The sequence below is a fragment of the Mastomys coucha genome, unplaced genomic scaffold (genome assembly GCF_008632895.1).
Source record: "Mastomys coucha isolate ucsf_1 unplaced genomic scaffold, UCSF_Mcou_1 pScaffold22, whole genome shotgun sequence".
NCBI lineage: Eukaryota > Metazoa > Chordata > Mammalia > Rodentia > Muridae > Mastomys > Mastomys coucha.
In genome coordinates this window covers 65695452-65711270 of record NW_022196905.1, presented here as the reverse complement: position 1 = coordinate 65711270, position 15819 = coordinate 65695452, and the positions used below count along the sequence as shown (strand labels likewise).

Below are 15819 nucleotides of genomic sequence, written 5' to 3'. Positions count from 1 at the left end.
GAAATGTCCAAAGGTGGTAATTTTTAAAGAGAATAATAAGCATTATCAAGAAATTCCAGAACAATCTGAAAATAAGATTAAACAATGTTTATGAAATTGAGAAAGGATTGATTTTATAACAAGTAGACACATAACCATATCAAACTAGATTCATTCCAATTTCTACTTTAAGGGAGTGATTTCACTGCAGGTAAGAACCATGCAGGCTCATTACAGCTTAATTACAGTGTAGCATTTGCCAAAATCTTTCAGAATATTCACAGAAAACCAATGTCATATGGACCTGACAATAGAAAGAATTAATAGCAGGTGAGTAACCATAATGGGCACTAATGGACTAGTGTTACTGGAGGGAGGAGTCAAGTTGAGCTGTATACTTCAGAGTAATTTATCTGTCACTTAGATCTTCTGTCAATAATCTGAACAAATGCAGCTGGAGAGACAGCTCAGTAGTTAAGAGCACTGGCTATTCTTCCAGAAGACCTAAGTTCAATTCCTAGTATCCATACGGCACAATTGTCTATAACTCCACTTCTGTAACTATGCCTAGTTACAAACATACATGCAGGCAACACACCAATGTACACACACACAATCTGAACAAAGGTCTACAACAAATGTCTACTAAATATAAAGATACAAAAAAGATTCGAACATAGGTAGTAAAATGCCTAAGTCAAGAATAAACATGAAATGTAAATGTCTTATCTTTAAATTCAAAAAAATTCTCACAAAAAAACAAAATTAGGGAGACATAGTTTAACATAAATTTAATAGAAAACATAGGGTAGATAGAGTAGGTCATACTACCAGCACCTATTAAACTTAGTAACAGAAGTTGAAATTGGTAATGACTAACAGTTTAAAATACAGTAGCAGAACTTGGTGCACATCCCAATACTTGGGAGGTTAATGGCTATCAGGAGTTCAAGGCAATCTGGGCTATATAGTAAGATCCAGCCTAGGCTACACCATGAGACATCTCTAAGTTAATTAATCAGTGAATTTAATTACTTCTTTCTTTTCTTTCTTTTTTTGTTCTTGTTTTTGTTTGGTTTTTCAAAATAGTTTTTCTTTGTGAGGCTGTCCTCGAACTCACAGAGATCCACCTCCTGAGTACTGGGATTAGAGGCATGCACCACAAGTGCCCAGCCATTATTATGTCTTAAAAATAGCTCTTAGTTCAAGAGATGTATACACACACTCTGGTTACCTTAAAAATGGGAATATAATTCTGGATACCATGTCTAACAATGAGCAACTAGAGTAAATTAAGAAAAAAATTAAGTCAGCCTTTGATCCCAACACTTGGCAGACAGAGGCAGGCAGATCTCTACATTTGAGGCCAGCCTGGCCTACATAGTTCTAGGACAGCCAGAACAACATAGTAAGACCCTGTTTCAATATTAATACTCTACCACTATTATTATTATAGGGAATTATGTCATCTAAGAAATTATTCAATAAGCTGAAATTGACTCTGAAGAAAATGTTCAGCATATGGTGGAAAAAGGGGCACCAGGGGCACACTAGAAGTCTTCAAATATATGTACCACTATACATAAAAGGGCAGTTTATGTAGGAAAGTTGATGTTGTATTTGGAAAATACAAAACAATGGGAGTATCATAAACTTTAGTGTATGAAAAGCAGAATTCTATGCTTAGTGTCACTGTTTACTGCAGGTTATTTGCTGCCAAGATAAAGTTTCCTTACACTGAAATTGATACCTACCTCATAAATATATAAGTTAAGTCTAATTAAATGCAAAAACGTTTTAATCCCACCCCCGGGTATCACTCATTACACTATGATACCTAACCATCTTAATTCTCTTTCCTGGACTTTTCTGAGTTATTTGAGAGCAACATTTTTCAGAGTGAAAGTTGCAACCCCTCTGTGGGTCTATAAGTCAGGTTAGTAGTATCTAGTATTTTCCTTTTAATGAAATACAACAGAATACAAAGTATACTCATAGTAAAGTATCCACTGTTATTCATACATAGGTTGTGCACTTTATATCATGAAGCTGACCCCTCCAAGCTATCCTCTACTACTGCCTAAGTGTGTTCTATGAGATGGTAACTAGCTCCTTGGGAACTCAATTAAGTTTAGGAAACAAGCACAATCCCTGGAGAATTTATTATGCCCAATACAGATCTGTATCTCCAAGAAGCCCAGCATGAAAGAAACCTGTTACTTTTGATAATCCCTTAAATCTATACCAGAAGCCAGTTATTTTTCCATATAATGCCTACTACTACCCTTTACATTTTGTGGCATATGCTAGGGGCAACAATTTCTCTAGATGAAAATGATATGCAATAGAAACAAGCTATGGAAGGTAGGTTTCTGACTTGCTGAGAAAGCAAACTTTACTATGAACTCTTCCAGCCCCTGACAGCCACACCCTCCTACTAAGACATGCCCAAGGCATTTTAACTCTGATTTCTTTATCTAACTCCCTTCGCCCGCCAACCCCCGACCTGTCACAGTTAAAATCAAACTCAGGGCCAGATTTTAACTCCCATAAGCCTTTTAGGAAAATGCATAAGACATCTATAGCACCAAGACAGGAAACCACAGGGAACAAAGCAGGAATCACGTGGTCAAAACAAACTCCTGGCATGCTCACCTAAGGGTACTTGCTTTACCTGACAAATCCACACTCAGAAACCAAAGCAGCTAAAGACTTGCTTGGTGTCTGGTGGAGTCACTGTGCTCCACCAATCCATCTAAAATGGGCTGATGAGTGCAGCCAATCCTCATTACCATGAGCATTGACCTCACGTCACTTGGAAGGGCTCTGCTGATACTTGGATGACTCTAGACTCTTTCAAAGTTCGAACATACACAGGATCCCCTCAGAGGACAGGGTCACTAACATCACTGTTCTAATTACTACACTCAGTTCTACTAATATTTGGTATCTCTAGGCAATGACATAAGCAGTAATGCCTGTCATTCATATGGTCCTAGGTGCGAGTTACAAATACTTCTTGTAGCTTTTAATTGTAAAATGCTGGAATATTCCTGGTTGCCACTCTCAGACTTTTACCTTCTACTGAAAGTTTGCCCCAGTGTCTGGACCAAGGTGCTAGTGTGTGCGCAGTCAGCATTCCTGCTCTGTAACTCTCCTGTATACATCCTATCTTGTTTAAAACTGTCCAAGACTTAGTTCTCACTGTGACTGCCAGGGCCTCACACAGAGGCATCAGCACTTAAGAATCTTTAGAATCTCCCACAGCGGGGATCACATGTGAACTCACAAAACAGTGTTGATTTAAATAGCCAGGCTCAAGGCTAACAGTGCCCAGTCCTGGAGAATTTATTATATGCCAAGCCCAGAGCTAAAAGTACACATGGATTATCTGACTTAATCTTCAGAACTCTACACAACAATGAGAATTTTCCTCTGAGAAAAAAAGTGAAGCTCAAAGTAACTTCTCCAAGGTCATAAACCTCTAAGTGGCAAATCTAGGGCCTGCATGCAGGCAGGCAGTGCTTAGAATTCTTCAAAGTTAGGGGGCTGGATACCAGTCCATGAGAGACTGCGACTTCGGAAAAGTTTTAATGTCAACAGCATAAACATTCTAGGTAAAAGTTAGGACTTCAAAAACGGATGAGTTATGAGGATTATTTCCAGCAGGTGTTTTTAAATCAAAAATAAAGCTAGAGGGAAAGCTTCTCGTGGCCTAACGAAAGTGTGACTTTAAGGTGTGGGGTCACGGGCTCATCAAGAGGTGCCTCATGACAATTCCGGCTTTGGTTTAGACAGGACCCTTTCTCTGCCTCCAGGATGGCATGGAAATGATAGTCAGCTTTGATAACTACTGCTTCGCGGCTCCGAAATTATGTTAGATGCAATTCTTGTTTTCAAAAATAAAATTCAGGGTTCCTGTTCCACCGCCGACTTCACACAAAGCAGCCCCATCCCTCCACTGCCCTCCTCACACACAAAGCAAAGCTTTACCCCCACTCCCCAAAGGGGAGTGACGTCCAACCCGGCCTCCCCACAAACATACCCATCTCACTCCAGTCCAAAGCACTAACTGCTACTCTCTAGGTCCCCCGGCACCTGGTGTTACCTCCTGAAGCAGACCCCTCCCTATATCCAAAACGCCCAAACACCCTCCGAAAGCCCGTCTCTCACACAAAGCAGGATCCCTTTCTACGAAGCAGCTTAGTACCTCTGAGTGCTCTGGGCGTGCGGGCCCACGGGGACTGTGCCAAGCCACAGATCCCATCTGGGTCCAGTTGGGTCCAGCACCAAAGGTTCCACGACCCAGAGAACTAGCTACAAGACCCGTTTCCAAGGCACGCCTCAAACCTCCCCCAACTTCAGTCGACCCGCCCGCAGCAGAAGCAGGCAAAGCCAGCGAGCGTCCCAACCGCAGCCGAGCCCACCCTGCTTCCCCAGGGACAACCCTTCCCCACCGAGGCCCACCCGGCCCGGCGCCCCGCGCTCACCAGCTCTCCTCTTCCTCCTCCCAACCTGACAAGCGCTCCAGCTCGTCGGGCCGCAGCGGCTCTACTTCGTCCAGCAAGCCGCCTTCGCCGGCCGCCAGCAAGGAGGTGGCGTCCCGCAGGTCCTCGCTGCTGGTCCGTCGCGGGCCCGAGCCCGCCCCGCCGCTGGCCTTGGCACCCAGGCCCAGCGGGAAGCCCCGAGGGGACGCCGCGCCCGAGGAAGGGGTGGACACGCCGGCCCGAGCAGGGCTGCCCGGCCCGAGGAGGCCTGCACCCTGCACGGCTCCCGAGCGGCTCCTCAGCTGCTCGTTCTGCTTCTCCAGCTTCTTCACCAGCTCCTGCAGCTTCCGCACCTCCTGGTCCGCGTTCACATTGGAGTTAACGTCCTCCATGCCGACCGCGCCGCCCGCTCCGACTCCCAAGCCGCAGGGGAAGCGCGGGGGGGAGAGAGGCGTTACCGCCACCGCTCACGCTAGCCGAGGCGCCGGCATAGAGCAGGGCCAGGCCCCACCGCCAGGGTCCCCCCGGCTCGGGTTGCGAAGCGCCGCTGGCCCCAGCCGAACCGCCTCATCTGCGCCGGCTCCGCGACTGGGGGAGGCGGCGCCAATATCCGGCCTCGGCAGCCATCTTCCCTCCGTCCCTCCGCCCCCTGCCGGCCAGCCCGGTCGGTGACCTCAGAGCGTCGGAGGAGGACGTGGCCGCCCGCGGGCCGAAAGAATCAAGCGCCCGGCTCGCGGTGGGGCGGGGCTAGAGGCGGGGCCTGAGACGAGACAGGACTTGGAGGGGCGTGGTCGTTATTAGGGGCGGGGCCCCAGCCGGAAGGGGTGTGGTGGGCGCCGGCGAAAGGTGGGCGGGGCCGGGCTAGCTTTGGAGTTCTGCCCTGGCCGCCTACCCTCCCCTAAGCTATTCGCGGTGCGGGAGTGAGACCCAGAACCGGGCTCAGGCTCCGGTTCGAGCTCGGGTTCAGCCTCGCCCTGGGCGTCTGAGGTGAGGGGCGGGTGCTGAGACTCGCGGTCCGGCGGCCCCGCCTGGTCGCCTAGACGGTTCCCTGGTTTGTTTGGCAATAGAGTTGGTTCCTGCTTGAGACCGGAGACTGCCAGAGCTGGCCGCAGCCTCGGTAGACCAGCTGTGGCCCGTTCCATCTCCTGAAAATGAGAACCCTGAACGCAGAATGGCTGAAAGCTCAGAAGTCAAAATAATAACCATAATTTGTTGAGTGGTTGCTATGGGCCAGACCACTGCGCTAAGCACTTTTAAAGGCATTATTTCATCTGGTAAAACACGTGGGCGGGGATTGTTTTGTTTTGTTTCCTTGGCTTAAGGTTTACAGGTCCAGAGACCAGGAGGATGGGAAACACTTCTGTACTAATCTTTCAACGGTAACTTAATGCGCATTATATTCCTTGGATTCTCCCTCCGTCCCAAAGGACTTTTTAATAGTATGTCTTGACTTTTTGTTTTTTCGAGGCAAGGTTTCTCTGTGTAATCCTGGTTGTCCTGAGACTCGCTCTGTAGATCAGGCTAGCCTTGAAAACCCATCCTCTGACTCCTTTCAAAAGCTGAGATTAAAGGCGTATGCTCCTTTAAAAAAAAATTTTTTTTAAGTTGTACATGGAAAGTATTCAAGCAACCCTTGAACAGGTAATAGAGAATGTTGAGGGGTGGTAAATGTAAAATTCTGCCCTCAGTGGCATCTATTTATAATGGGTACTGGTGGAAGCGACTGCAAACAAAACTTAAATGCTTTGTGTCTGTCATGCTGGCTCACTCTTCCACAGTTGTCACTTGTGAGCTGCTTGGTTCACTTGTACCATAAGCAGCCAAACAAGCCTGGTCTCTCAACTTTTTGGCTGATGTTTGCAATTGACTCCAATCGGTTCCTCCACCCTCGAACCAGTCTTATTACACCTGGGTGTGGACTCACATAAGACTTAAACCCTTCTGCCTTTCCGTGCTGTATTTTCCTTGACTATCCTACCTACCATATTTGATGCCTCTGTAAAAATCCCTGGAAGGAGCTACTGTCTTTGTGCTGAAATCACCTCAGTAGATTGGCTACAGATATTTATATTTAATTACGTTTTTCCTAGCAAGTCTGATTTGATCTGTATAGCTGATTAAAAGGAACCATTCCATTTTCCTTGCTTATGAGGCTGACAAAGCGCATACTCAATGCCTGTTTGACTGAGATTAAACAGTAGAATGTTTTGATAGCCCATCCCCTAAACAGACACCAAAAATAAATTCTTTGCGTATGCTAAAGTTTGCTCTCAAGTGTAAGTATTTTACTAGCTATGCAGACCCATTAAAAGTCTTTGCTTGTTAACATTTTGTAAAACAAAATGTATTATCTGTGTGATGCACATTCATTGCTACTATTGTGCCTGAGATATCTGATCTCATTGCCGAAGGGTTCACCACCAAGACGAGATCACACGGCACAGTAATACATTTACATTGTCAGCTTATGACATGGAGTCCAACTCCATGTTAGCCAAGCTTCTAATGAACTCTTTAAACATATTCCTTGAAAAAGTCAGTTACCATTATGAAGTTCCCATCAGCGTTCTTGAGAGGAGAGTCAGACTTCATGCAGAATAATGATCAGGATGAGTTCTGCTGGCAGGGTCTCCTCTTACCAGGAATGTGGTCCTTGAACTTTATTTCTCTCTCTTTAATCTGGGCCTTGCTTTTTGTCAGAATGTGAAAATTAGGTGATTTCTAATAACAAGTCTATTACCGAGAAGTGAAAGATTCTGGTGAATCATGATTATAAAATGGAAGTATGAATATGCTTAAACACAGAAATCCATAGAAGATACTTAGATTTTTAAGCCCAGTTGCTTTATTACACCTTGGTTTTAATTTAGTAAATATTAAGTTTGTAATAGATGGCAGGTCTGTTCATTTGTTTGTGAGCTTCTCTTGTAGTTCCAGTTAGCCTTGAACTTACGAGGAGTCTGGAGTTCCCTTGAACTCCTGATCTTTCTAGTTCTATAATAAAATTTGTATGCCCAAAACTGAAGTTAGCTGAACATGGTGGTACATGCCTTTAATACTAGCATTCAGGAGGCAGAGACAGAATGTTCTTTGTGAGTTTGAAGCCACCCTAGCCTACATAGCAAGTTCCAAGATAGTCAAGATTACATAAAGAGAACCTGTCTCAAAAACAACACAACTAAAGTTACAATTTATACCACTACCACTGCCACACAGATGCCTGAGCACAAAGTCAAATCTGCCTTATACTACACTGTCATAGTAAAAGATAGCTTTTTTTTTTATGTTAAGGATAAAAAGTGTGATAATCCCTATTGATCATGTTCTTTCACCCACCAAATCCACTCCTTAAATAGGTCACGCTGCTGCCTTGCGTTCAGAATAGGTTTAAATACCTCCCAACTGGGGGACCCTTAGGACGCTGGTTCAAATTGCCCTTGTTCTCCCCTGTGGTTTCCTCCCATCTTTTTTGAGGGCCACATCCCCTTTGCTCAGATAGCCTGATGGACACACAGTAGCCAGAAGACCCTTCCTGCAAGTCATGCTGCTATGAGAAGCCTCCCAGAAGTTGCTTTCCACTATCTTCAACTCCCGAAGTCTGTCCTTTGACCTGCCTGGCTTTGGACACTCGAGAACTTCTATAAGTAGCTCCCAGATCACCACTCTTTCATCTCCTGCTTCTGCTCTACCCACACAAACCTTCTAGATAGTCTTCAGAATAGCCAAACAGTTTTCTACTGCCAGGGCTTTGCACCTGCTGTAGCTACATCTAGCTAGGATCTTTGGGACATCCAGAAGATCCCAGGACTGACTCCTATGATTTAGGTCTTTGCTCAAATGTCATTTAGATCCACTATCTTCATTATTGCTACCTCACCAAATAGCATCCCTGTCATGGCTGATCCTCTTGGGTTTCCCCTCCCCCCTCTTTTGCTCCTATATATTTTTGTTGTTTAATGAATGCCTCTCTCCAGTAGAATGTGAACTGCAGAAATTTCCCTACTGCACACTTAGCCCATATAACAGTGCCTGGTACAAAGTAAGTGCCCAATAACTATTTGTCAAATGAATACATTTAGGTCAAGTGAAGCCTCCTAAAATAGAATTTCAGATGGATATGTTGGTTGTGTCTTGAAACATTAAACTTGAAATTCCTACTCATTTTGAACGGTTGATTTTTTAATCTACATTTTTCTCTTCCAAAAGAGCAGCATGCCATACCGCATATATCATCTTTAGAACTAGGTCATACTCCACCTCCTGAGAGCCAGCAGCCCTGCAGAATTGCAGGTGGTAGCTTTGGGTTCTTCCTGAGATCTGTGGAGATGATTTTCTTTCCATCTAAAACATTGCAGCAACCTTCCTTTTCCAGGTTGCAGCACTCCTCTGGCAACTCTGACAAGTGTTAGTGCAAGTCCAAGGTCTTTTGTTAAAAGCAGACAGGGTCTCATATCCCCCAGACTAGCCTCAAATATCCTAAGTAGCCACGGATGGCCTTGAATTCCTAATGCCCTCTCCACCTCCTGTGTGCTGAGATTATAGGTGATAATACAATGCCCAGTTTTATGTGGTGCTGGGTATCGAAGCCAGGGCTTCACATGCCTGCTGGGTAAGCTCTTTACAACTTAGCAGTATACCTAGAAAAAGTTCACGGTTGACTGATACTTAGGAGTCAAACTAGTAGTATGTGTCTGACATATGGAACACTGCATTCCCAACTTGATTTTCAGGTGTCACCTCCCATGACAAGTTGGCTTTGTTTGGGAATGAAGGAGCTGCTGTTTTCTAAGCAGGTGTGGCCCTTTCGGTGACTTGCTCCTACTTGCACGTGCGCTTCCCCGAAAGCCCTGACAAAGTGGAAATCATTACAGACCGCTGCAAGTATGAGAGTGAAAACCATGACTCAACGGTTTAAAGGCATTTCGCAGTCCTAAGTCAAGGTCTGTAGTAAGGGGCACATACTCAAAAAGTGGGCCAGAAACTGCTATGCACTTAAATATCTGTGCTTCTTTTCAAACCTGTTCTGGGAGGCAGAGGCAGGTGGTGGATTTCTGAGTTCAAGGCCAGCCAGGAGCACACAGTAAGAGATCCTATCTTGGAAAAAAAAAAAAACCTCCCAAATTCTTTGGCATAGCCTTCACAATCCAGGGCTTCCACTTTATCTTCATTGCACACACTTGGTCCGTCATTTCCTTCTGTCCTCTTGCATCTGTCCCTCAACAGTGTCCTTCTTCCACATGTGGCTCCCTTTGGCCTATCAGGGGCCTCTCTGGGAAAATATGTTTTAAGAAAAGAATCCGAGGAACTAATTTCTCTCTGTCTCTGTCTCTCTCTGTCTCTCTGTCTCTCTCTCCATTTATTTTGGTGTTTTGAGACAGGGCCTCACTGGCTTCAAACTGTCCCGCGCTATCTCCCGCCAGCAGGAACAACGCGGAACACACAGGATCCTTCTGCAGTACAAGCTTTAATGTATCTTGAGAGCGAGATCACAAGCTTCAGTTGAGGAGGACCCCGACTATCTCAAAACCCTTCCCTTATATAGAGCTCTATGCCCGCCTCAGACGTGGCGACTCATAATAGGCTGTGAGACGATCAGGCCATTTGACGTGACCAAAGGCACTCCGCCGCAGATCGTTGGGATTTACAGGCACACGCGCACAAGGCGTTTTTATGCCAACGGCAAGCCAGATGTCATCGCCATCTTGTAATGGCGATGTGCTTATGAAGTGGCTTCCCACATCAAACTTTTTTTGTACACCAAACTGGCCTTGAACTCACAGAGATCCATCTGCCTCTACCTCCAGAGTGCTGGGATTAAAGGTATGCACCACCAAGCCCAACCCCGAGTAATGTTTAGAGTCTTACCATCCAGACCTGGCTGGCCTGGAACACACTCTGTAGATCACACTGGCTTCAAGCACAAATAAATATGCCTTCTGAGTGCTGGAATTAAGTGTCTGAACTGCCACATCTGCCCAGAATTCCAGGAACTTTCAAAGTTAGTTGTGACAGACTCAGAGTTAAAATCTTGGGTCCCCAAATGAAGGGACCAAAAATGTGAATCTAGAGTTTTCCCAATGAGCATCAATCAGGTCTTATAGTTATGGGTAACTCATAAGTGGTCATAATGGCATGTATCACACACCTAGGGAGGACTTTGGCCAACAATTGATCCCCTGTAACACTTGGAGGAGGGTGCACATGTGTATTATCTTGATGGAGGAGCAGGAAGCTTATGATCAAAGCAGAGATGAGAATATTCTTGACCAGCTGGAAGCTGCTGTCTTCACTGGGAACGAAACCATACCTTATTGCCTATACCCTTTGCAGCAGCAAGTTGAAAGATAAAGTTGTTAAATAACATTCATGTTGGGCTGATGAGATGGCTCAGCGGGTAAGAGCACTGACTGTTCTTCCAAAGGTCCTGAGTTCAGATCCCAGCAACCACATGGTGGCCCATAACCACCCTTAATAAGATCTGATGCCCTCTTCTGGTGTGTCTGAAGACAGCTACAGTGTATTTCTGAAGACAGCTACAGTGTATTTCACTGGAGCAAGCAGAGCTGGAGCGAGGGGGGGGTGGGGCAGCAGAGGTCCTGAGTCCAATTTCCAGCAGCCACACACATGATGGCTCACAGCCATCTATACAGCTGCAGTGTTCTCATACACATAAAATAAATAAAATAAATCTAAAAAAAATTTTCATGTTTCTTTCTCCAATTAGGAAGTAGTGTTTCAGCAGGGTAGTGAGTTTGGAAAGTGCCCTGTGAACCAAATAATCCTAGATGTTCTAAAGATGGGAGAAACTTGTCAGGAGTTAGCTGATCCCTGGGTGAATCCTGGAAATCCTCAAAAGTGGTCCAGGGTGAGGTGAATCCAAGAGATCCAACCTAGGATTTAAAGTGTAAAACTGAACTTTGGTTTAGGAATGTGATAGATTAGTTGTTAAAATGAAGAAACAGGACATCTTAGTGAGGCTGCAGTGGTCCACCTGACTCTCTGAGCTTCGCCATGCCACCCAAAGATGACAAGAAGAAAGATGCAGGAAAGTCAGCCAAAAAACCAAAGACCCAGTAAATAAATCTGGTGGCAAGGCCAAAATGAAGGAGTGGCCCAAAGGCAAAGTTCGGGACAAGTTGAACAATCTTGTCCTGTTTGACAAAGCTCCATACGACAAAGCTTATTACTCCAACCGTGGTCTCAGAGAGACTGAAGACTCGTGGTTCCTTGGCCAGGGCAGCCCTCCAGGAGCCACTTAGTAAAGGACTTAGCAAGCTGGTTTCAAAACACAGAGCCCAAGTCATTTATACCAGAAACACAAAGGGTGGAGACAGCCCAACTGCTGGTGAAGATGCATGAACAGGTTCAATCAGCTGTACATTTGGGAAAATAAAACTTTATTGAATCAATCAATCAATCAATCAATCAATAAATAAATAAAATGCAGAAACAGAGCTTTCCCAGGAAGCCATAGCAGCAAAGCTGGCAATGAAATCAGTGGTCTGGCTTCCAAATCTACATTCACAGTCCCTGGTGGCCAGTATCTGTGATGGGTTTACCACTCTTAGAAGACTATTCCTAGTTCTGTTACCATCTGATGTAAGTTTTGGGGGACAATGTTGGAGAACTTAAGAGTTAATGACTGTAATATCCCCAAACTCAGGCTCCTTGCTCCAAGAGCAGGCTTGCCAAGTTTCAATTATCAGCACCTCAGAGATCTAACATACTGTTAACAATCAGGACCTTAAGGGAGGAAGGCAATACCTCTGTCTCTTGCTCATAAGACTTCCTAGAGGGCCATTGCCTGGGGCTGCACTTCAGGCTCTTGAAAGACCGGGGGAAGGCTGGACAACCCACCTGTCGGTGGTTTGCTGAACTGAGGCTTTAGCAACGGTTCCACACTGGAAAAGCTAATGAACAAGCCCAGCCTGAAATGAGTTTCTAGGACAACAGCAGCATACCAGTCAACAAAGTAAGAGATGGAGATGAAAGGATCCTAGGTCTATAGATCAGAAAATGAAGACTTGAATAGATCTTGGACTGAGACAGACTAGAAGCAGATATGAAAAGCCAAAGCATCACACTAGGGAGGATGTGCTGAGGAACGCTACAGCTCAATACTAGATAAGTTCTTGGTGAATGCCAAAAGCAAATGGTTAAATGGTTGGCTGTCTGTTGTAGGAAGAATTATGGAACAGACAGTTTCATTTAAGGGCACATGGATAATGTTCCCTGGCAAGGTGTTTTCTAGCACTGGGAAAAATTAGTCCAGATCTGCTGGACTAGGGCCCAGCAATCTGCAAAACTGCCTGAGTCCTTCTTCCCTTAGCTTCCAGCAAACAGGTAGACTTTATATCTGCACACTTCAGTGGAGAAATGATGGGGTTGGGCCGGGAAGACATAAATTGTAGGCTCTGGCACAGGTGGGTCCCCTTTGTTTGCTTTACTTCAGGTTGGTTACCTAAAGTAGTAGCCCACAGTCCAAACTGATCTCTGTGCTGGTCAAGTGGCCAACCAGTATCACTGAAGTACTCAACTCCTTTCATCTTCCATGATACTTCTGAACCTTTCCGCTTTTCCCACTGCCTTTTTTTTCCAGCTAGGATCAAGAAGTCAGGCATCTGGTCAACCTTGAGTCAGACACAGCTCTCAGCAGTTCTGCCATAAGAATCCTGAGTGTGAGTTATATACCCACATCTTGGTAATTGTGGGAGCCCTGCTGGGCTCACTAAAGAACTCAAAACCGAAACCAGAGACTTAGCTCGCTGGGGGTTTGGAGCCTATGTAAATGACTCAAGGACCAGATACCAGCTCCTTAGGAAGCCGTGATCCTTTGATCCCTCTTCCCCTTCCTGGAATCCCTTGTATCAATGTTTGAGCTTTGATGTCTGATTCTCACCTAAATGCCAATTGCATACCTGTACTGTCTTTGAGTATAAATGCTCCCCTGTCATTTAGTAAAGCACGCCTTGATGAGAACCATTCTCCTGGCGTCGTGTCTCTTTTCTCTGCCACCCATTGCAGGTTTCCAAATCCTCGGTTCGTGGAACCCCACGCAAGTAGGAGCTGCGGGACGGCATCCTACATATGGCGCCCAACAGGTATATAGATAGCTCTTTAGCCAACCAGCAAAATATTGATGTTCACTGGCAGCAGGGTTTATCATGGTGGCAACTGTGGGTACCCTAGAGGGAAGAGGCTATATACTACAGGATAGCCGGAAGTATGTCTTGCTTTCAAAAGATGGGAGTTGAATCTCCCATCTTCCCCAACAGGCAGAATAAAGATGCCTTTCTATTTCCTCACCCATGATGCACCACCCAGAACAACATCCTAGTGTTGCACAAGATCCTTTCAAAAGTGGCGTGACCTGTCAGAGTCTAGGCGAATCATGACCACATAACAAACATCTCCTCCTCCACGTCCTCCCAGTTAAAAGGCTAACAGAGACCACTAGCCCATGCAGCAATGGAAATTCTGAGCAGAACACTGTGATTGCCAGATCTTCCATGTGGCTACAGCAATGGGCTTGACTCTGAATGTTATATTCAGAGGAAGCACATAAAACATCCCTGAGGGACCACTTTCGGGATTGGGGCTGTGGGAAAACCTTGGCTGCGCTGTCTACAAGGATCCAAAATGAGAAGGCTCATTCCTTGTAATTTCCTATAGTTTTCTTTATAATTTTAATATTTTTATATCCAGCTTTTATTTTTTGAAGATTTATTTATTTTTTATATGACTACACTGTGACTGTCTTCAGACACACACCAGAACAGTGCATCAGATTCCAATACAGAGGGTTGTAAGCCACTCAGTGGTTGCTGGGAATTGAACTCAGGACCTTTGGAAGAGTAGTCAGTGCTCTTAACCTCTGAGCCATCTCTCCAGCTCCCACCCCACCCCCCGCCCCAGCTCTTTTATATATATCCTTTTGTGTATGTGTGTTACATGAGGCATTGCATGGACACTTTTAGGAATACTGCATATTCTAGATGAATCTGCTGTGTGTATTCATTCCATCAGCAGTTACTAGTTCAAGATATCTACACTTCTGTGCCAGAGATGGTACAGGTCATAGGAACAGGTTTCTTCATCTGCATTGGCCCATTGTCCCTTTAGGAAGATACGTAAACAGTGTTTTAGATACAAACCAACAGGTGAAGAGTGATATAAACAATATGAAAGAGAAAAAATACAAGGCTTTTGGGGGCAGGGAGACATTATGGCACTAGACACCAGTTTCTTCTGCCCCAAATAAGAGTTTTCCTCCACAAGTATGATTTAAACTTGGTCCATAAGGAGAGTTAATGATCATAACCATCATTTAGTTAAAACAGAAACTCTCCTTAATCATCTCAATTTTCAAAAGAATGGTAACACATACCTTTAACCCCAGCATTTGGGAGGCAGAGGCAGAGGCAGACAGCCATCAGAGTTTGAAGCCAGCTTGATCTACATATCGAGTCCAAGGCTAGGCAGAGCTACATAGCAAGACCATTCTCCACAAACAAGGATAAAACAAAAAGACTATATAGTGAAATCCTGTCTCAAATAAAGAAATGAAAATTAATGAATGGGTTGTTATTCATAAAGCTTAAGTCTAAGACATCATTCAAAAAACAGATCATCACAGAGGATGGCCTTATCTGAGATCAGTGGGAAGGGAAGGAGGCTTAAGCGTAGGGGGATGCTAGAGGGGTGAGGTGGTACCCTCATAGAGGCAAAGGGGAGGGGAGAAGGGGGAGAGGTTGGTGGAGGGGTAACCAGGTAAGGGGATATCATTTGAAATTTAAATGAATAAAATGATTAATAAAAATATCAGAAAAATGTAATAATACAAACAAACAAACAAAAAACAAGAGTGAAGAGTCTAAACTCTGGCTAGTATTTTTCCCAGCATTTTTGCAGTATCAAAAGACAAGGAGAAGTGCAAAGGTCATCAGTGTGAGCTACTAGTGAAGAAGCCAAGCTCTCCCACCCCAGGGAGGACTATGGAAAGAGAGACTGGTGAGCATGTCCTGGATGACTGCTCAAAGCGGTGCCTGCAGGGTGCTTGCCCTTCAGATCAGAAGCAGAATGAAGCTGGGTATGGGAGAGCATCCCTTAACTCCAGCACTCAGGAGGCAGAAGGTGAGTACCAGGCCAGCCAGGGATATGGGGAGAGACTTGTCTGGAAAAAAAAAAAAGTAGGGGAAACTAAAAAATACACATAGATATTTATGTTCATAAAACAAGGCAATGGGTCTCTCGGGTGAGGTTCTGAGACTGGAGCACCCAGCCCCGAGGCGCCTTAGGCCAGAGATCCAGGCGGGATTCGCCATTTTCTCTCGGGTGAGTTTCTGAGACCTGA

At 45.1% G+C, this 15819-nt stretch overlaps 1 protein-coding gene and 1 pseudogene across 3 annotated transcripts in view; one reads left to right on the top strand and one right to left on the bottom strand.

Annotated features, from left to right (window-relative positions):
• Slain2 (SLAIN motif family member 2) overlaps window positions 1-5164 on the bottom strand; it is a 68337-nt gene extending 63173 nt beyond the window's left edge. For 2 of the 3 annotated variants that reach the window (XM_031342627.1, XM_031342628.1), the window contains exon 1: window positions 4470-5164. In XM_031342627.1, coding sequence (XP_031198487.1) covers window positions 4470-4858 — 389 coding nt within the window. In that variant the 5' untranslated portion in view covers window positions 4859-5164. The remainder of the gene's footprint in view (window positions 1-4469) is intronic. The other variant, XM_031342629.1, reaches the window with a different exon arrangement.
• A 6313-nt stretch (window positions 5165-11477) lies between these two features.
• On the top strand, window positions 11478-11825 carry LOC116071027 (annotated as a pseudogene).
• The last annotated feature ends 3994 nt before the right edge of the window (window positions 11826-15819 follow it).